The following is a 22,755-nucleotide window of genomic DNA, read 5'->3' on the forward strand; positions in this document are numbered from 1 at the left end:
TGCAGTTATATCCAGTTTCCAATTTTCCATTAATTATTATTTGAAGTTAGTTCCATGTCGTAGTTGTATCCAATTTCCAATTTTCCATCAATTATTCTTAGAGGTTAGTTCCTTGCATTTGCATCCAATTTCTGATTTCCTGTTAATTATTTTATGAGGTTAGTTCACTGCATTTGCATTTAGTTTCCGATTTTCCATTAATTATTATTTGAAGTTAGTTCAATGCATTTGCATCCAGTTTCCTATTTTCCATCAATTATTATTTTAGGTTAGTTCAATGCATTTGCCTATAGTTTCTTATTTCATGATAATAATTCTTTGAGTTTGCTTTATGCTTTTTCTTAGATGCAAGACACCTCATGAGTTTGTTTTTTTTCTTTATACTTTATGCTTTTTGGTTTTGGTTTTCTTCTTGAGCAAACTTTGGTTAAACAATTCTACGTTTGAAACAATGCCATAATCTTCAGTCTTTTGGGTTTGAGTCTTTGACTTTTGACTTTTGACTGTTGACTTTGACTTTAACTTCTCCACACTTCCTCATATAAGCTCGAGTCTTCTTAACCAACATTAATAGAGATTCTTTTGGCGCTAAAGTGCATCTTTTACAATAAGTAGTCTGAAAAAGGCATGTAACCTGCAAATGGTAGCAAAGGCTATGAGTTGTCTGTTTAATTATTAAGCATAAGAATGACATATTTAATTTGAAGCTTTGTAAAGGTAATAAAACACATATTTGAGGTCTGATCAACAATCCCCAAACATTATTTTGCTTGTCCTTAAGCAAATATGGAGAGATAAAAACTAAGATCACAAATGTGTAATTTATTATACTAATCTCATTTTGCGGAGTGCGATTGCATTGATGATCAACTTCCAAATGTGCATTTTATTACCCTTATATTATTGCAGTACAACCCTTCTTACGTTTAATGAAAATATAACTCATAGCTTTTATTGCTTTTTTCAGGTTACAGAGAAATTTAGACCACTTATCATAAAAGCTGCGTCTTAACACCAAAAGGAGCCTTAATCACACTTATTATGAAGGCCAGAAGCTGCTATGAAAAAGTGTTGAAAAAGTCAAAGTCAATGGTCAAAGTCAATGGTCAAAGCCCTCAACTCAGAATACCAGAGATGGAGGTCCTTATTACTAAATATGGCATTCTCCAAAACCTATCTTGATCAAGAAGAAATCAAAAAACAAAAGGAAAAATCAAAAGTATAAAATAAAGTGTGAGGTGTTTCAAATATAATGGAGAAGGGCAAATCAGTAAAAAGTAAAAAGTAGGGGTATATAAACCCAAAGTTAGGGAGAAAGAATGCACCTTATTGTTCATGTAGTGTCATGTAGAATTTATTTTTCTAGTCTTTTTCATTCAAGTCATTTTACTTTATTGTTCTTAATTTACATCTTGTTATTTTGCTTTGTTATTCAATCAATAAATCAATCTTCTTTTTGTTGTTCTTTGTTCCAATCTTTCATTTCAATCTTTATTTCCATGTTTGTATTCTTTCAATCTTCAAATAACATAAGTTTTCAATGTTCTTCATAACTAGAAACCAATACAAGTCCTAAACTAAGAGTCTACCTTCCTTTCTTCAACTCCCAACATTCAAACTCTAAACAATCTATGGTGAACCATATAAAAAATCTTTGAGATACTCTAAACTAGTCTACTTCAAATGGCGCCGCTGTTATGGATTGAAGGAGCAAGAGTGCTTGATTGAGCATCTAAAGAGGAAGCACCATTCTCACCTTTCCATTTTTTATTTTTCTAATTTTCGTTGTTTTATTTCGTTGTTTTTCATTATTGACTTACTTTTATGCGAATCCAGGTTTAAGATCAACATACTGGAGAGGAGCTGAAGCTGTAGCTGAAAACCGACACAACTTGGATGGAATCCGACGGGTGACTGCGCCCTTACTGGCAGGCGACTGCGAGGCCACGTCAGCACACCAGTGTCCAGTTTTTTTCCAGTTCCAGTTGTTTTGCGATGTGTAGTTGAACTCCATATCCGGATTTTATAATAAAGTAGTATAAATTAGTGTAACTTGTTTGTAATAGATAGAGATATAAAGAAAAAAAAAAAAAAAAAAACGAAAAAAAAAAATAGAAAATATGAGTTTTGATTGATTGTATGGATGAACTTGGGTGAACACTTGGTTGAAGTTCTAAACTTACCAAGAGATTAGAGTTTTCATTGCCTTGAGAAGTTCAAGTGTGCGAGGCAAGTCGTGAATTATTGCTCGCACACTTTGAATCAACTTGGTAATCAACACTCTAACTAAGTTAGCTCTAGTTAATCTAGATAATCTTTCTAAATTAGTTAATCTATTAGATTAGTATAGTATTAGTTTTGTTTTATGTTTTGGGTCCTTAAAGGCAAAGTTGTTTAATTATCAAAAACCCAACTTTTAAGTGGACCTTTATTGTAACTTAAAACAGGGGAAAGCTCGAAAAGTTAGGCCTGATTCTCAGATCACGCGCCAACCAACGCCGCCTTCTCCTCAAGCAGCATGTAAGCACGGCTTGAGAGGTAAATTATAAACCTCCTCGAAGCCCATGTAAGAGGATACTTTGTTTGTTCAAGCATGCTTACATGATTGTTTGAAATTTAATTTATGTACTGCAATTTACATTCACGCATAAGGCTGAACCCGAGCTTCATAACAACCATTAGAAAGTCATTCCCCAATGTAGATAAATTGGACGTTATTTGATTCTTGAAACCCTATAAAAAAAAATAAGTTAAAATCAATTAACTAGAGCCCAAAGTAGTCACGCTCCTCCAGAAAAGGACAAAAATATAGCCACGAAGATTTAGAGTAATCAGTTACCAGATTCCAGTGGACCAACTATCTTTCTCACTCCCCTCCCCCAGATTCATCGTGAGTGATATTCTTAGTATCTCACCACTTGGTGAAGTGACTGCCTACTCTTTTGAGACGTGTAGTAGAGCCATCCTAGTCTCGCGCCCAATTGTTCCCTTGAACAGGGCATAGTAAATTATAACCCAAGCAAATATTTTCAAAAATCCAAAAAAATGAATTTCTACTGTTTGTGCATCATCATTGATTGAACATTCATGTCCTATCAATATGCATCGCAACCATCATGGAATTACAATGCAAACCCAGAACCTTGTTCTTTTTGCGGTAGTCTTTTTCACTGGTTATCCCATTGTCCATCATATACCGAATTCGAGTCTACTATGAGAAATCTTTACGATTACAAACTTCAAGTTTCAAACTTTCCTAGTACCTCATACACTCAAGAGTTTTCTAGTCATGTCGACAATCCATGGAGTTCCACCACAAATAATCAACCACCATTCATATGTCCACCTGGTCAGTCAGAGTACGGTTTCACCCAAAATCCATTACCATTCACATCACTATCCATATCAAATTCATATCCCACTCTACCATCCATCACAGACCAACTCTACCAGGAAATGTCCAAGCAAACAATAATAACTTAGCAAATAGCAACTACCATATATTTTCTCCAATCCGATTCAAAAGATGCCACATATAAGACTAATCTTCTTCCCATCAGTCTAGAACCCAGCCGAAAAGAGAAACAAGGTGTTACTATAACTAAGCCCATTGCTAAAGCCCATCCTGATACTCATGACCAATCAAATCACCATCAACCTCCGCCTGACTATCGTGAGAATTCTAGCTATCATGACAATGACTATATGCCCGAAGTCACATTTTCTCTCACATGCCTTAATGTATCATCATCCATAAATGAGAAAACTCCGACAGAAGAAACTCAAGAGTATGTATTGGACTCGACACACTTGGAAAATGGCATTGAGAAAATTTATGAATATTTAGGTAGAGAGGGTAAAGAAAATGAAATGCTTGGAGAAGAGGGAATAAAATCTATGGTGGAAAGTGGATCCCTATTTAGTTTGGTCGTTAAAGACTTATCAATGGAACAAATTTGTCACATCCTTACTATTACAGATATGAACCACAATCTTGTGGAAACACCAAAACTAGATGAAAAATTCTCTAAGCCCTCGAGATCATATGAAGAACCACCACCCAACCATCCCCATCCCAAATTAACACCTTTTGAAATCCAACCTCCATTCATAAAAAATCAACCAATTTCTGAGGACTGCACCACAAAACCAATTCAAAGAAACCTCAAATTCGCACTTAAGCCAATTGCCTTTGAGATCATTCATAATATTCTAAACCTTCTCAGTAAATAGGCTTTGCCCAATATACAAACACAAGAGTCTATCATTTCAGTAGTTGAGAAACTTGATATGTCCTATTCCCCATCATTTGAGCCTCATGAAGGATATCTACTACCAACCTCTCACTCTTTTGGACAATTCAAATATGATGGGTTATTACATAAGTTCCATGATGGGTTACACAAACATCTTTTTATTATTCTGCATCGTACACTCCAAATGCATCATTTCATTATGTTTGGGGGTGTATGCTTTCATATGTTTTTCTATAAAGATCCCCAACTGTTTAGATTATTAGTATATAGTTAACAGCATATCATCCATCTTATGCATATTCTTGGGGAATCTGACTTAAAACAACCCCACATATAGTCTCGAATATCTGACTATAAAATATTCATGTTATGTTTTCTCAATGCATTCCATGGGAGTGCATCTTTAAGGTAACCGGACCCTTCTCTTGGAGAGTGTGGTTGTAAGTGCTAAAGCCTTAGTCCACGTATATCTCACATATTCTTTGTAAAATATTTTTTACTCGTCGTTTGAGTAAGTGTGAACCTGTGGAGCGAGTATACAATTTTTATTTTCTTTATTTTACATCTCTTTTTCAAAATGGTTGTTTTTCTTCGTTCTCATTATGAAAGGTTCCGATAAATCAATAGTTATGTGATTTTTCCAAAAAAAAATGAAACGGGCAATGGATTCCACATAGACCAACCCTTAGAAGTACACAATCTCCATTATTCTAAGGTCGGTTTGAGGATTAGTTATGTGTTACTAAGGGTTGCCCCTATTACCATGCATTTTCTGTCTCAGCTTAAACCATATAGATATCAATTGTCCCTTACTCAACAACATACCATCACTTCAACCAAAAGAAGTTTGTGCTTTCAATGTACCAAATGCACTATGGAGGCAACACCCAAATCCGTAAACCCAACCACCTCTAGGGTTCGTTCACCAATCACGTCAAACCACCAAATATATTCAGACAAGGACAATGTACCTACAACAATCAGAACAGAGCATTGGTTCCATCCCATTTTAACCAAAAATACCAAAATCCACTAAAGAGACCTAGTTCCACCATCCACTAGTGTCCAATCAGATAAATCCTTCCATTACATCTTGTGCAGTAAACCCGCCAACACATATAATTGAAGCCACAATCTGATTGGATTAGGTTCAATGAAGAGCCGATACGAAAATTGCCCAAGATCACCTATTATGGTTTGTTTTAAAAATTTAGAGTTAAGAATCACGGCTTTTGAGTATGAGTATCTTAAAACATCTCTCCATAATTTTCAAAACTAGAGGATATAAAAATTAAAATTATACATACACACACACACACACACACACACACACACACACATTTCATATAGATAGTTGTGTACATACTTACATTTCCTATCTTTTTATTTCTTAACTTCTAGTGTAATTTTGCATGCATGTTTCGTAGTTCATATTAGAATAATAATCCCTAGTACAATAAACCATGTATTTCTAGTTCTATATCAAACAACCCATGCCCCAAACTTATTTTGGGGTGGCGTATTTTCATCATGAAGAACATAATACAGGTGTATCGCCGTTTTTGCTTATGTTTCTATAGTAATCTATTTTCTTATCTCTTTATACTTTGAGAACAAAACATGGTTCTATTTGAGGGTGGTATAGTAACATTTTACAAAAACTAGGCATTTGTCTATAGTAGATATAATAATATATTTATTCCTTTCTAATTTTTTTTTGAAAAAGACCAAAAATAATTTTATGTTTAGTATTCAAAAATCTTGTTTCTTTTTTATATGATGAATAAAAAGTTTAGAAGTCTCATTATAGTAATAGAGTAAAGTCTCGTTCTTCGTACTTAGACTAATATATGTACAATAGTTTCTATATATTTTCATGAATGACATACAACAACATTTGTTTGTATATAACAGTGAGTTTCCGAAGCCAAGGTCAGAACAATTAAGTTCTATATCCTGTGAGAATCTAGCCAAAAGTCTCATCTAAATGATTACTGAGTGATGACACAAAGGATGTCTGGATGGAAAGACCACACGTCAACTTACTTGATCACCACGCCATATTCTATGAGAGAATTTAGGCCCTTTTTGGATCGATATAGCCAAATAAACGTTAAAACCCCAAAAAGATTGTTTTTCCTCTAGTTAACCCTCTTGAGCCTTCAACCCTTTTCTAAAAAGCCTTTTTATTCTTCACCAAAAATTCATAACCCGTTACAACACACAATAAAAAGTTTACCCATCTGACAAGTTAAAAACTGGATGGATATCAGAAAAAAGAAAGAGAATACCTTTTACAAAAACAGAATAGTTAGTTGCTTCTAAAAGAGAAGAAAATAAAGACTCATAAAAAACCAAAACTCCAAAAAAATCAAAGGAGTCAAAAATCAAAATCAAAGGGAGACAATATCATAAAAAAAACAAAAACAAACAAAAACAAAGTTAGAACTCCCAAAAATTCAAAATCATATGGAGTCATAACGCCAAAGGGCTAAAAAAATGTATCATAATTTGGAAGCAAAAGAACAAAACGAGGTTCTTCTCTGGTTACACGTATCTTGAAGACCCAGTTTCTCAACTTATCATATTTTGTTTTTCTTTATTTTTTCTTTCTAAACCATCACCCTAGCCCTGTAACTCATAATAATAGACCTCTAGCTCCATTAGGAATATGATGGTGTGATAGTAAGTGGCAAGTGTGCTCAATCAACCCCGATTTCTTTGGACGTCATTTGAGTATGGGAGGAATATAAGTGCCCGCTGCACTTGAGAAAATGAACCTTGAGTGAATCTATCAAAGAGTGTGATTGCAACACACCCCTGTGAGAACCCACCTTAAAGACGCTCTCCAAAATCTCGGAAATAACTCTGCTTTTGCATTTCATTGCTTATGTTTTGCATATTTATCCTTAGATGATTAAATTACTGTACATATGATATTCTAAGTTCAAAGGAGCTTGTCCGTATTCTCCGCTAATGAGATATATAAACTTCTGAGAATAAATAAGAAAACAAGACTGATTGTTACTTACTTCATAAGCTAATCACAAAGCAAGTCGATGCAAGCCTGACTTCTGTGAAACTAACATGATAAGCTTTGGAGTTGATGGATGACGAAATTGTAGAAATAGTGGAGCACTATAGGGAAGCCCCCACTATGCAAACACATTAGAAAGTTTCATCACTCACATATGGATTAGAATCACGGATCGCTCAACATGCTCAAATGGAATAATTAATATTAACACTCATAATTAACAAATAAGAATAGCGAATCTTGAGATGCGAGTATCTTAAAACCTCGTAGACACTTCAAATTCTTATGTTATGTTGGGTAAAAAACCATTACGTAGAGACTTATGTTATTAGTATTCCTTTTTTACTGATTTATGATTAAAAAGGGCATTTTTTCTCCTAAATTGTAGTGAGTAAAAAATTGACGTGGACACCTTTTAACGATAAATCAGGAAATAAAATAGGAATACTACTTAATTATCAATTTTTAGTTTTGGAAAGTCTTACTTTAGCCATCCTATTTTTCCGTAACTTGCAATAGTGTTTTGAAAACTTTGGAGACTGTTAGCAATATTTTGTTTTTCCTCCTAAATTGTAGTGAGTAAAACAAATGACGTGGACACTCTTAGAGAGCTCCAAAAGGAATTGCTATATATATTAAAAGAAAAATAAATAAATTGTAATTGTATTTTATATTCTTATAAAAGGCAACAGATACATACTTAAAAGGCAAAGGGATAAAAGGCTCTAAATGCTACTTGGGATGTGCCAGAGAAGAAGACTTGCAACATGTTATTTGGGAATGCAGTTTTTCAAGGCAACTTTGGGACTCGTTAGTTGAGATGTTTAACTTCAGTAAGGTGTTCTCTAACTTTAAAGAGACTCTGCTGATGAGCAAGAATCAAAGTTCGATCATCAAGCACTTATGGAATGCGGTAGTGGTGGCTGGCATGGTTACAATGTGGGTGCACAGAAATGGAATTATTTTCAAGGAAAAAAAAAATGTCCGGATGCAAAGCAGATATTAGGAAGCAAATTTATTACTCTTATGCTCTATCAAAAGGACACAGTTGGCACTCAGATATGGAAGTGCTTCAAAGATGGAATTTGGCGCCAAAGTTCCCAAAAGTACCTAGAATCAAAGACTGTAAATAGAATTCCTCAGATAACGACATCATAAAGGTAAACACCGATGGGGCCTCACATGGCAATCCAAGTCCAGCTGGATATGGATCAGTTTATCGGAATAGTAATAGTTAAGTGTTGTTGGCGGTTTGCAAGAACATAGAGACGGCGACAAGTTATGTGGCAAAGGTTATGAGAATTATAGAAAGTATAGAAGTGGCTATTGACAAGGGTTGGCACAAGATATGGATAGAGTTATACTCAAAGGCGGCAGTCGTCGCTTTTGGTACTTAGTGAGACCTCGTTGGGAGACTTGTAAACAGAAGTTGAGCTATGTGTTGATCTCAGGGCCCGAAATTAACTTCTCAGCTGATCAAACTGTAACACATAGCCTGACCCTCAACCTACAAGAACAGTTTCTTTATAGTTTCTTTATCCAGGTAAACCAATATGGATTTTCAAGTGGGAACTCCAGATATTGTGTACTTCAAATTTGATTAAGGTTAATTAGGAACCATTTCCTAATTAAGCCAACCTTTTGTAATTTTATTTTATGGTAATATAATTTGCTAACTTAGAATATATATATATATATATAGACACACACTAGATGATATATAGGTTGTGAAAAAGGCAGAACTTCAACCGCTACCAAAATACCTAAAGACGTCAATAACTCAAGGGTTAACTAGTATTACACCCCCCCAACACACACTAGATGAGTCAATTAGGATTTCTCTCTTACTAGATGGGGAAATTAGGGTCTCCCTTTTAAGTACACATAAAAAAAAGTCAACTTGGGTTGATCGTATTTTTTTTTTGTGCATTTGGGGGGAGAGACCTTAATTTCCCATCTAGTGGGAGGAGAAATCTTAATTGGCTCATCTAGTGGGGGTAATATTCGTTAATCTATAACTCAATATTCTGACCATATATGACAATTTGAAAACTTGTGAAATTTTATCAAATTGAAAACCTGAAATTTGCATTGAGCTCTGGGAGACTGGGACTATTCATACATTTAGCCTTTTCGGTAAAATTTTTGAGTTTTTGCACGATATTCATTCATCTATGATTGGCAGCGAGATGAATCGACCTCTACACTTTATGATGACAAAAAAAGGCCTGAAGGTACCGTCCCAAAGTACTGAATTGCAGGGACGGATCTATAAGTTGGCTGACCCGGGCTGTAGCCCCCCCTAACTTTGCTCAAAACCCAAAAGTACAGTAGTAACTGTTCATACAAAAAAAAAATAAAAAATAAAAAATAATAGTGAGAATTAGTGTTAGTAGCCCTCCTATTGTTGAATCCTGCATCCGCCCCTGAGTGAATTGGAATGTTACTTTACTACCACATGGCACATTAATTCTAAACATAAAAGAATGAAAGGTGGACGTTGTGTTTAACTATGAGGAAATGTGACATTGCATTGAATTGCGTGGTAACGTGGTATGTATATTTTCGCCAAGGCACTCTTTCACCAACTTTCAGCCACCGTTTTGGTGGACCCTATATATATTCATTTAAAATGTGAAATTTTGTAAATGATTGGTTAATTGGACCTACTATTTTGTACTCTCCTAGTTTTCTGCAGCCGAAGGCCACATCTCCTCACAACTGGGAATGTTTCTATATTGGAGACAGTTCCCAATTGAAAGGGGACATGAGCATAGGTTTTGACTAAAAGTCGAGTTAAGTTTTAAGGGGGTATTCGTTTTAGTACTCTAACCTCTCTGCTAGACTAATGTTTTTTGGGCGTTTGTTTTTCAACTACTTATAAGTTATAAATGATATACATTTTTTTTGGGTATATTTTGCTATTTATAAGTAAAAAAAGTATTAGAAAATTTAACTTATACAAACTTATAAATAGCAAAAAACAAACACCTCTAGAAATAAGGAAACTTTTACTATTATAAGTAGCCATGCAAACCAACTTTTGTTAACTTAAAATCATAGTGATTGCGTGTAACCAAACAAATTGAACAAATGAGCATTATGGGAAGAACTGGAGGCCCGAGCACTCGCTAGCGTAATTAGAGCAACTCCAATAGGGACATGCTATATGGGCACGCTAAAAAAGTGTCACATAAGATATTTAGCCATTTTAGCATGCAAGTCAAATTTGGGAGGCCAAAAGCTTAAAAATCATTCCAATGGGGGTTTTATATTTCGAAGTACTAAATCGATACGAACGGCACAATTTATGTCATTTGTCTATTAGTTAATTTAGTTTGTACGCGTAAGTGGAAATTTGTGGCACAAACGACCCAATTTATGCCATCCGTCACAATATAAATTGTGTCATATTAATTATGATAGCTCCTAGACAATGCCACAAATTTAACTGAGTTTATTATACTAGCTAAATTTAAAACCCTTCTAGCAGCCCCATTAGAATAGTCATTTGGTGCTAAAGGCCATATAACACCCCCATTGGATTTGCTCTTAGGGTGACCATTTACAAGAACTTGCTAAAATAGACACAATACACGCAAGCCTCTGTTATCGGTTTCAATTGGATTTCTAATATATCTGAAACATGATTTAGCTAAGGTTTACTACATAAAATTTTATGTATATTTTGGAGATGTTAGCTAGGAATTTCGTAATTGGTTGATTTTTTAGTAGGATGATCTCCATTGCCATCATAATTTTTCTTACCAAAAATGAATGCCTAATTTCACATGCACAAATTCGTTGAACACTTTTATATGCAACAAACTTGGAACGACAAGGACATAGAATTGAATTTCTTATCAGCAACTTCATTTTTCTTTCTTTCAAATTTAGTTTTCCCTATAATTTTTGTTTTTCTATGTCATTGATGATGCATGGAATTGGAGAGTGACTTCGTAAGTTCTAAATGCAGTAAATTTTATATGTGGGCAGAAGTTGTATGTGGGCATGTGGGTCAAATTAGAAATTGACATGTGTCAATAGTTCAATTCTTAGTCGTTTTTAACCAGGGTTAACAAAGGAAATCAGGTTTTATTGGTAACTAACTATTGTAAAATCCAGTAAGATTTAAATGCTACAATTTAGGAAACAAAAAAGTGAATCAATATATATATATATATATATATATATATATATATATATATATATATATATATATATATATATATATATATATATATATATAGGGATATATAGGCACATTCTTATAGAGGCACATTCTTATGCGCACATTATAGCCACATTATAAATTAATTCAAGCAAAATTATGGGCTTAAAAGTTGAATTAATGGTTGATTTTTTGTAGATATGATCTCTCCACCATGGAGAACATGCTCACAAAAATTTAGCTCATTCAAAGAAGTCTAACATTAGAACATGCTCACAAAACTTTTAGACCATTAGATGAAAATTTCAAAAATGAACACTAATTTTTACATGGTTAGACATATCCAAATATTATGATTTTTTGTGAGAATGATCTTTATGGTGGGGAGATCATCTCCACAAAAAACTAGGCCGTAATTCATTTGTATGTCGAAAATGTGGCTATAATGTGCGCATAATGAATGTGCCTATATCCCTATATATATATATATATATATATATACATGCCCGATCTTAGAAATACATACTTCTTTTAAAGTTAAAATAAGTACGTAAGTAAAACATCACATAGAAAATGAATTCAACTCTAATTTTTTGTGGGTTTTACCTACATACTATAAAGATCATCTCCACAAAATTTGAGCTCATTTGAAAACCTCTAACTTAGCTAAAAATTGTTGTTATCTTTAAAAAGAAATCTAACGGTCTAGAAAATAATATTTTTGCAATCATCTTTTGCCTAAGTTAGAGATTTCCAAATGAGTTGAAATTTTGTAAAGATGATGTTTATGGTGAGTCGTTAATATCCACAAAAAATTAGGTTTGAATTCATTTTCTAGATGAAATTTTACTTACATACTTATTTTAAATATGTACTTCTAAGATCGACCTGCATATATATATGCAGGTCCGGGATGGGGATGAGAAAATCAACATGAAATGGGAAGCCACATACAACGCGTCACTGCTATCGTCAAGCTTGGGGTTAAGTCATGAAACTTAGTCATTTTTATCAACATATATATATATATATATATATATATATATATATATATATATATATATATATATATATATATATATATATATAGAAAAAATTAGAAAATTGTTATTCTCGTGATGAAAGGCTTGAAAGCTTAGGGGTTATTTGTTTTTTGGGGTTAAGTTATAAGAGAGTCTTACATGTCTTATAAGCGGGTCTTATAAAGTGGGTTGTTTTTCATTTTAAGTTTCTCTTATAAGCACTTGTAAAAATAGAAAAAACAAACACACAACATCTTATAGATAGTTATTTGACAAATATAATCATGTTTTAATTTGCATCACATTTAACTTGAATAGATTAATTTGAAACAAGCGTATAATTTTATTTTTAGTTTCAAATCAATTTTGATAATTAGAATATCGATTTTAGAAAATTATCTTAATAGCAAGGTGCTGGCGGTGATGGTAGTGGCAGTGGTGGTAGTGGTGGTAGTGGTCTTAATAGTATGGTGATAGTGATGGTGGTGGTAGTGGAGGTGATGGTATTGGTCTTAATAACATGGTGATAGTGATGATGGTGGTAGTGGAGGTGATGATATTGGTCTTAATAGCACGTTGGTGGTAATGGTGGCTAGGGCAATGGAGTTATTTGGAGAAGAAAATAGTGAAAATGGAAGAAAAGAGAAATGGGGCTAGGGGTATATAGACGAGGGTGTTTGAGTTATTTTTCAAGTTATAAGACTTATAGAATTGAAGTAGATCCAACTTTGGTACTTATAAAATTTGAGCTTCTTATAAGACATTTATAGTAGAATGCCTCTTATAAGAGGCAAAAACAAAACAAAATAAATGTCCAAAATCACTAGTCCACATCTTATAAGAGGTTGAGGTTTTATAAGAGACAAAAACAAATGGCCCTTAGTTGAACATGGGGAAGATAGTGTATATCCCTACGGCCTATGTCAATTAGGGAGGTTGATTCGATTTTATCATGGAGTCGTGAACTATTTTATTGTAGATTGCAATGCATGGTTCCTCTCCGGCCTTTTATGTTGTATTGGTTGTGGAAGAGCGGCAGTAAATGAATGAAGAGCTAGCTTCCCACCATACAACTTGCGAGGTACTTGATTAACTTGACCAGTTTTCTTAATTGAGGTTTGCCTTTGCCTTCGTAAGATATGCATTCAAAGCCTCGTTAGGGGATGAATCAAATAGGATTAATTTAGCCTAGAGCTTCTCCTGGTTTTGTGTGGCAGTATTTCATTTCGTACATCATTTAGTCATTGTAAAGGTTATGTTTCGTCTAACCTTACAGGTGTAGGTAATTCGAAGGAGATAGGTTGGATGATTAGGATTGACCAAGTTTGTATGGACGAACTGCCTACGTATCAAGCTCTCTCTCTCTAGGGGGAACTTGAATTAGGTCAGACATAGTTTCTCATCCTCTTTATATAGGCAAGGAGCCCACGCCTCGTGCCTTCTTGCTTTAGGTCAGATCTAGGTCTTCAGGTCACTTATGAGCCATAATGGTGAGTTATGAAGAATCAATGAGCTACGGGCCTAAAGCTTCGGTCTTGATGGTTGTAATAAAGACATACTTGACCAGCCGTTATGGAGTGAGAGGAGCGAGCGCTATGGAGGTCTCTTCGGGGTGAGATCGTCTACTTAACTTGAGTCACTTTGAAGTGAGCTCACAGGTTGAGTACGTGAGATCAGTTGGTGGTGATACCGCTCTGGGTGCGAGTTGAATAAGTTACTTGCCTGAGTGGAGTCACTATGAAGGGAGCTCTAAAGACGAGGATACTAAGTTGGTTGGTAGTTCTGTATATATTGGACACGTGTATGATATTCATTGGATGTGAATATTACTCTCTCACACTGCCCCATCTCAGTAGGTCGCTCTTTGCGAAGGAGCGATCTGCTGAGAGAGAACGATATCACGTGTTAAACATATATGAGGATGCGAATGGTCTCATGCATAAATAGCCACCGACCTATCTCATCATATCATTGAAGCAGTGACCGGCGACATGACGTGAGTTTTAAGTGGCACGTGGAGGGCACGTGGTATGGCTGATTTGAAACGTTTTAGCTGAACCGCCTCATTTTGTGGGGAGACATGGCACGCTAGAGCTAATTGAAATGATTACGTTTCTTTGGGAAACGAACTAGTGGCTTGCATTATATGCCTGGAGAACTGGATGGTTGGTCACTTTGCACCCTACTGAAAAACGAGAGCATAAAGTTAGTTTCTCTTCTCTGCCATTTTTGCTTTGCGATTTTTTCTTTGTTGGTTTTTCTGTTGGTTTGTGAGGTCGTTGGTGGTTGTCATTTGTTGGTGTTAACTTGTGAAAGGAGAGGAAGTATGTCTGACTTCGATGATACTCGATCTGATGAGATTCGAGAGGTTTTGTTGAGTGAGGAAGTTGAAGAGGTTGATTCTGAGTCTGTGGTCGCAGTGGAGAGTAGTTCTGGATGTTATGAAGGTTCCTCTTCTAGTGGGAGAAATGTAGATAAGCGTACTTTGGAAAGTTTTGGTGAAAAGTTTTGGTGAATTGAGGGACGCTTGTGGTATAGATGTTAGTGACCTGGAGATACATGAAGTAGGGGATGACGCTGACGCGTTAAGTAATGCGTACATCCCACGGGGATATGGGGTGGTAGTTTGTGAGGGGCAATTGCAAGCTGGTATGAGAATACCATTCTCACCACTTGTTTGTAATTTTTTGAGCTTCTGTATGAAGTCGCCTTGCCAGTTCGTTGGCAACACTTGGCATTTGCTGAGGGTATTTGACCTGTTGAATGAGAGGTTGGGGTATCGTGTTGGGGTTGTTGATATTATTGAGCACTTCACTGTGAAGCGGTCTACAGCCCATAATTTTAGTTTGCCGATGCTGACGGGAAAGTCGAGCGTTCTGGACGGTGTGAGCAACGAACCTTGGGATAGAAGGCCGTTGTTGTTAATTGGAATTTACTGTGCTAGTGGGTTTGCAATTCATACTTGGGTTTGAAATTTTTCTGGTATGCTTTTGTGTCCTTTGTTGTATACTGAGCAGTACTTGTTTGTTTTGAACTGACCTTGGGACTGTTTGTTTTGTAGAGGTCGCTGTTGCCGGTCGTACTGAACGTGGTGTGATCGAGAGATTCGCTAAGCTTAGCCGAGCTAAGAAGCAAGAGACACTTCCTGAGGTAGCTGCTTTCTTTGTGGAAAGGGGAGGTCGTGGGATAAGGCTCAAGCAGAGGAGTCAAAAGAAAAGGGCTCGTGGTCAGGTCGATAGTGAATCTTATAGCGAGTTCATCATGCATAGGGTAGATAGTGGCGTTTTAACCAGAGAGCAAAGGAATAAGAGCCGGAGTGGGCCGCTGAGGCCTGTGGGAGGTGCTGGGTCTTCTGGGGGTGATCAGTGGGATGCCCAGGCTTAGTGGTGGGAAGGGTTACTATTCTGGTTCTGATCCTACTCCCCGGGAGCAAACTAGGAGGCAGGCGGCTGCTCTGGTGGATGTAGATAAACTGAGAGTTGTAGCTCGTGAACCTGGAAGTTTGTTAAAAAGAAAGGTTGTTGCTGATAACAATAGGGCGTCTAAGGTAGTTCGTCTCGAGGGCATAATTGGGGTGGAGTCTGGTCACCGTTCTGCCGAAAAGAAAGCTGGGCGTTCTGAGGGAGGTTCGAGCTCCCGGATGAGGTCGTTCCAGAGGGTCGATCTGAACCCGCTTTAGAAGGAGAAGGGTACTGCTGCTGTGACTATTATTCCTCCTGGAAGAAGAGATAAGTTTTCTGGTAAGGGTAATGCCAAGGATGGTCTTGGCAAGGGGAAGGGTGGCGCGCTTGAGACTGGTGTCACTTATGTTTTACTGGAGAAACCCAGTACGTGATGAGGTCAGACTGTAGCTTTTAGTCAGCTCCAATTGCGAGTAGCTTGTTGGATAGCATCATTCTCGATGAAGATCGGTGAAATTTGGATGCTATGGGCGACCTTGCTGCGAATGTGAGGGCCATGGATCTGGGATATTGCTTGGTATGTACTTGTATAACTTGGCCTTTTGATGTGTGTTGCGTAGGATGATTTATTGATTTGAGGACGTACTGCTATTTTGTAGGTACTGTCCGATTATCAAAAGTTGAAAGAGCTGGCCGTGATTGTTGATGCTGAAAAGGGCGAGCGAGAGAAGATGAAAGATGAACTAGAGAACGTGCATTCTGTTCAAGTCTTTCTCTAAACGAGTTATGACGAACTGAAGAAGCAGCACGATCAGATCGCTCTGGAGAAAATGGCCATGGCAACGGCGCTGGAGGAGGGAATGATGAGGTGGCAATGTACACTGGGTACATGGAGAAGGCAACAGCTGCAGCCAGGGTGGCGAAGGACACTTATGAAGCTCTGTTCGGAGAGCTAAACGAGCTGGCCAAGGACTACAACAATCTGGAACAGAAATACCTTGCTTTACAGGCGGAACCAGAATGTGGGGCTTGAGGTGCAGCAGTGTTAGACGCACCTGGAGATGCTAGTACTGTTCTTCATGTATGTGAAGGTCCTGCTCCTGTGAAAGAGGTTGCCTCAGATCCCGTCCTGGACAGTGCTGCTTTAGAGGATGCGCTAGAGCCCTAGCCACTGAGAACTTGCCAAATATTTCTTAAATCTTGTCAGCTGTGAGAGAATGTTTCCTTGTTTTACTTGTCTTATCTGTGATTGGTTATTCTGATACAATAGAACTGGTTTCATGGGCTTGCCTGGGCAGTTCACCTTTATTTATTGTTGTATGGCCTATGGCCCTATACATTAAGAGCTGATAACCTAGGATTGCCTGGGCAGTTCACCGTTATTATCTTTTTTATTTCGAAACGAACTAGTTTCTACCTTAGTGGCAGTTCAGAAATTATAGAGAACTGGTTTCCTGAGTTTGTTCAGGCAGTGCGCTCTTTAATATTTATGAAATGCATATTTATTTTCCATGCTCTTCTTCTTGATGCTTTGCATGTATTGTGCCTTATGTTGTTGCATGTGTATAGCATTGTGTGTTCCAACTGGTAATAAGTGTCCAGGCTATGCAGCCTTTGAGCTCGAGTGGTGATGTTGCTCTTTGTAGAGTGTTCTTCTCTAGGTCACGTCTTAACGTTGTAGGTTTCGCCTAGTGAGAAGTGGTGAAGCTATGTAGCCAGTCAACTCGAGAGAGCGTCCTGCTCGTAGAAAGTGTGCTGCATGTTGTCACATTATATTGAGAGAGGATTTTTGAAAGTGCTTGGCACGTGTGAGGAGGGGAAACTTTGTAACCAGGAATAGTAACTGCCTAGTGTAGTGGAATTTGAAAAGATGGCGGGTCGTGTGGCACGTTGGTTAGGGTTTCGGTGTATTTACGGTATGTCTTGGGAAGTGAAATGATTTACCTTTAAATACCTTTTGTGTGAGGTTGTAGGGGTAGTGTTCGTCACTTTCTTCAAGCTAGTTGCCAAAGTTCTTGCCAAAGCTCTCGTCGAAGCTCTTGCCCAAGTTCTCTATAGTTTCAGGTTTGCTCCGACTTCTTTTCATTTCTCTTCTTTGTGATATGTAGGCTTAGTACGCTTCTTTTTCAAAAAGACCAAGATTTGGATAAGACTATGGAGACCATGGATATAGCTTGCTATTTGGTAAGTTTTTACTGTTCTCTGGTCCTTTTTTCTTTTATTGGCGAGAGTAACACGTATGTTTTTATTGTAGTTTCTTACTGGGTATCATAAGTTGAAGCATACAGCCCGAGTTATGGAAACTGTGGAAAATGATGTGGGAAAGATGAAGCAGGACCTATTGAGCTTGCAGCTCGCTTCGAGAGGCTAAGAGGAAGGAACTGATTGAACGGAGGAAGCTGCATCAAGACCCTGTGTCCGAGAGGTCGTTGCTGGTCAGTTCAATGGTTGACGTGCAAGAAAGACTGGGAGCAGTAACTAAGTACACCAAGCAATGCAAGTTAGTTGCTCGTCATGCTCAGTAGGCATATGACAGAGTGTGCCAAGATTATGCGTTGCTGGAGGAGACGTACTTTGAATTGAAAGGAGAGCGTGAACGTGGGGCTTTAGGTACGAGTAACGCTCCGTCTACCATTACTGCTCCTGCTGATCGAGCTACCGTGCATGCTAAAGATAAGCATGTTACTCCCGATACTTGACCATCGCTTCCGCATTTCTTCTTCCTTGGTGTGATTTCTTTAAATGTTTCTCTAATTTTAGAGTTTGTGAGTGGTTGTAAAACAATAGAATTGGTTTCCTGGGACTGCCTGGGTAGTTCACTTCTTTAAATGGTTGGGGCTTGGCCCAGATATATTAAGAGCTGATAACCTGGGGAAACCTGGGCAGTTCACTTTATCTATTACTTTAGTTTTGAGATTGGGATGAACTGGTTTCCACATAAGTGGCAGTTCGGTAGCTTTAAGGAAATGGTTTCCTGAGTGTGTTTAGGAAGTTCGTATTTGCCTTTATGGAATGCATGTGTACTTTGAAGTGTGATCTTACTTTTGTCTGAATGCTTGTTGCATATACTTTTGTAGGAATTTGACCTGGAAATGTATATCCCATTGTCTAGGGAGACATAGGATACTATGAAGTGTTGTAGCTTAAATAAGCGTGTTGCTCGTAAAGGGTGTTTTGCACTTAGTTGATCCTAGAAGTATAGGTCTCCAACTACCGAGAAGCATTATGGTTGAGTAGCCTGTGGGCTATGTAGCCCTGAGCTCGAGTGAGCGTCTAATCATTCAGAACGTTTGAGCTTTGGAGAGCATTTGAGTTCGTTTAAATGCTTTGCTCTTAGAGAGAGCGTTCTGCACTTAGTTAACCCTAGAAATATAGGTCTCCAACTAGCGAGAAGTGTTAAGCCTGTGGGCAATGTAGCCCTGAGCTCAAGTGAGCGTTTAATCATTCAGAACGTTTGAGCTTTGGAGAGCATTTAAGTTCGTTTGAATGTTTTGCTCTTAGAGAGCGTTCTGCACTTAGTTGGCCCTAAAAATATAGGTCTCCAACTAGCTAGAAATGTGAAAGCTAAGTAGCATGTCAGCTATGTAGCCCTGAGCTCGAGTGAGCATTTTAATGAGGAGAGCGTTTTAGTTCGAGTGTGCGTTCTGCCCTTAGAGAGCGAGCTATACGTTGACTTGATAACATTAAGAGATTGTAATGTATTAATGCAAAAATAAAACTATGTGTAAAAATACTAAGAGTAAGAAATCATGGAAATTGAATTCTTTATTGATAAAATCTCTTTCATAAGAAGGTATTCCAAGGTCGTGGAAGTGCCTGTCCATCTTAGATTTTTATCCAATATGCTCTATTGCCAACGACTTGCTCCACTATATAAGGGTTTTCCCAAGTTGGTGCCAATTTCGAGTCATCTTTAGTCTTTTTCAAGACTAGGTCGCCAGGTTGGAAACTTCTAGGGTTAACCCACTTGTTGTATGTCTTCCTCAAGGTTTCCTGGTAGGATGCTACTCGAATGGCTGCTAGGTCGCGTTGTTCTTCAAGTAAATCGACCTCTTGAACGAGAATGGAATCGTTCTGACCAGATTTGACGATCTCTGATCGAGTCGTTGTAATTTTCAGCTCAGTAGGGATGACGACATCAGTACCGTAGCATAATGAGAATGGTGACTCGCCTGTACTAGAACGAGCTGTTGTTCTATGATCCCATAGAATGTTTTCTAGTTGCATTGGCCATTGGCTTTTGTTATTCTCGATCTTCTTTTTCAAGTTCTCCAGGATTGCTTTGTTACTAGCTTCCGCTTGACCATTGCTCTGGGCGTACTGGGGAGTGGAGAATACGTGAACGATCTTCCACTAAGCCAAGAATTCTTTAACTATTTTTTCTTTGAACTGAAAGCCGTTGTCCATCACCAATGTGTGGGGGAGGCCAATTCTGGTAATGATGTTGGTCCAAATGAAGTTCCTGACATTAGCCTCTTTGACGTGTGCTAAGGGAATCGCTTCCATCCATTTGGTGAAATAGTCAAATGGGGTCCTCCGGCCGATTTTCTAAAAAGTTTGTCGTTGACGAGGCAGTAGCGATTTGACTGATACTGAACCTGTCTGGCTTTTGTGCGATCTTCTGGTGATTTGCCAAGCTGGATGTAATCTATAAGAGGTTGCAACCATGTTTGACTCATCTGAGTTTCAGAGAGTGGGCACAGGTCGGTAACTTCTAGGATGCGCTCATTTTGGTAAGCAGGTCGGTCGACTACCTCGATAAGTAGTTTCCTTGGGTCATAGTTTGGTGTTTGGGTTACGAGATACGCCAAGCTGTCAGCGTGGCGATTCTCGTCCCGTAGGAAATGTTGTACGGTGACTCTTTTGAAAGATGGTAATAACTGATCTACAACTTGAAGGTACTTAAAAAGGTTACCTTCATTGGTGGTATACTCATGAGCGACCTGGCAAACGACCAGTTGTGAATCGCTAAAGACCTTGAGCTCCTGAACATCGAGCTTTAACGCCATACGGAGTCTCATGATCAGGGCTTCGTACTCCGCTTCATTGGTGGAGGTTGCAAAATCGATGCGAACTAACTTTACTAACATAGAGCCATCTAGTGATACTAGGACTATGCCGACTCCACTACCCCCTGGATTGCTAACTCCATCCACGAACATTGACCATACCGATGGGTTTAGTTGTTTAGAAGTTGATAAGAGCCCAAAACTGTAGTTTTAACCCCTTAATAATCATACTGTTAGACCAATTATGTGAATAATAAGTAAGAGTTAATACTGATTACGTGTTTTTATGCATTTCGGGCTTCAAAGTCCATTATGTGCGAAATGTGTCACTTTAGCGAGATAAAGGAGCAAAAGTCGTGAGAACTTCGAATTCCATATCTTTGGACTCGGACCACCGGAATTGGGCCTACCTTATGTCAAAACGACCGGCTCGGAAATAGCTTTGCAATGGTCCAAGCCTTGACCCAATCAGAGGAGCAGAAGTGGACGAAAATTCTGTTGAAGCCGAATCTAGCTGAAGAGGCCTTTTGGATTCGAAAAATTGGGTTTTGGGCGATTCTCGCCCAAAACATGGCTCCAAGCCCATGCACGATTTTTGGATCTGAAAGTATAAAAAACAAAAGCTTAGCTCTTTGTTAGGGGGATTGTGAATGGTAGATGGATGATGGTAGATAGTGAGACCTAGATTAGTTAGCCTCCATTAATTGTTTTAGATCTAGTTTTTTTTTTAATTCAATTAGTTTTATTTAATTAGTTTCAAATCCTTGTTTAGATTAAACCTTTGAATCCTTGTTCTTCATTTCATTAGATAAATAAATAGTTATTATTATTCAATTTCGTTTTTGTCATTTACAATTTATTAGATCTAATTTCAATTCTTGTTATCATTCAATTCTTAGTTATTAATTAGATTCCATTATTGTTTAATTAAGTAAATTTCAATGCTTTATATTATGTTTAGTTTTAATCTAAATGGAAATGATTGCGGAATGATTCAAGGCTAAACCTCCATTAGAGGGGGGGTTGAGAAACCTTGATGAAAGCTTGATTCCAATTATCGGAGATTGTCGTAATTTCCTTTCCACTCTAGAAACGTTTAGTTCACCATGAGAATGGGTTTAATCGTTCACATGCTAATTATTAATTGGTAGAAATGCCATGTGTAATTAGGGATTAGGAAGAACCGCATTGTTGTTGGCGTGAAGATTCAATTCGGATTACGACGACTCGTCGCTAGTGGATTAAGTTGAGTTAAGGTGGAATCAATCCCCCTCTAACTCCTTATAATCGAATCAACGTAGCATTCCCTTAGTTATCCTTATAGTCTACTAAGTTGCATCGTAGTCTAGTTGCTTTTTTCGTAAATCTCTTATTAGACTTTAAGAAGAATACTTACACGTGAGAACACAGCATGCGGAAGGACTAGGAGTGGAACGAATCACTCTACTCCACTATATCTCATAGGATTGAGAGTAGAATCTTTGATAAACATAGGCTCATAAGATAAGTTTTAGTTTACTTACGTTTTGAATTCATCGCTCATTTCGTAGGTAAACTACTCATTTTATGTTTTATCAGAAGTCGGGGCGTTCTCTTCTGGTTCCTAGTTCAAGTCGTCAATTGGGAAATCTGCTAAGAAATCAGCAACGAGCTGACCCTTCTGGGAGATTCTTGGAGTGAATTCAATGTGGTGTTCACTGAGTTCTTCTGCCCATACTGCCATGCGAGTCGTCTTGTTGGCTTTGAGAAGCATCTTCTTTAGTGGTAGGTCGGTGAGCACCTTGATTGGGTGTGCTTAGAAGTAAGGCCTGAACTTTCTTGCTAAATAAAGAAGTGCAAGTACTGTTTTTTCAATGTGC

The 22,755-nt window shown here is 37.5% G+C and overlaps 1 protein-coding gene across 1 annotated transcript; it reads right to left on the reverse strand.

Annotated features, from left to right (window-relative positions):
* Positions 1–19,712: 19,712 nt before the first annotated feature.
* LOC147486955 (uncharacterized) lies at positions 19,713–20,114 on the reverse strand. The gene has a single exon (XM_086573895.1). It carries the CDS (start codon positions 20,112–20,114, stop codon positions 19,713–19,715), a length of 402 nt encoding a protein of 133 aa, XP_086430021.1.
* Between the last annotated feature and the right edge of the window lie 2,641 nt (positions 20,115–22,755).

The sequence above is a fragment of the Coptis chinensis genome, chromosome 7, assembly GCF_015680905.1.
Source record: "Coptis chinensis isolate HL-2020 chromosome 7, ASM1568090v1, whole genome shotgun sequence".
NCBI lineage: Eukaryota > Viridiplantae > Streptophyta > Magnoliopsida > Ranunculales > Ranunculaceae > Coptis > Coptis chinensis.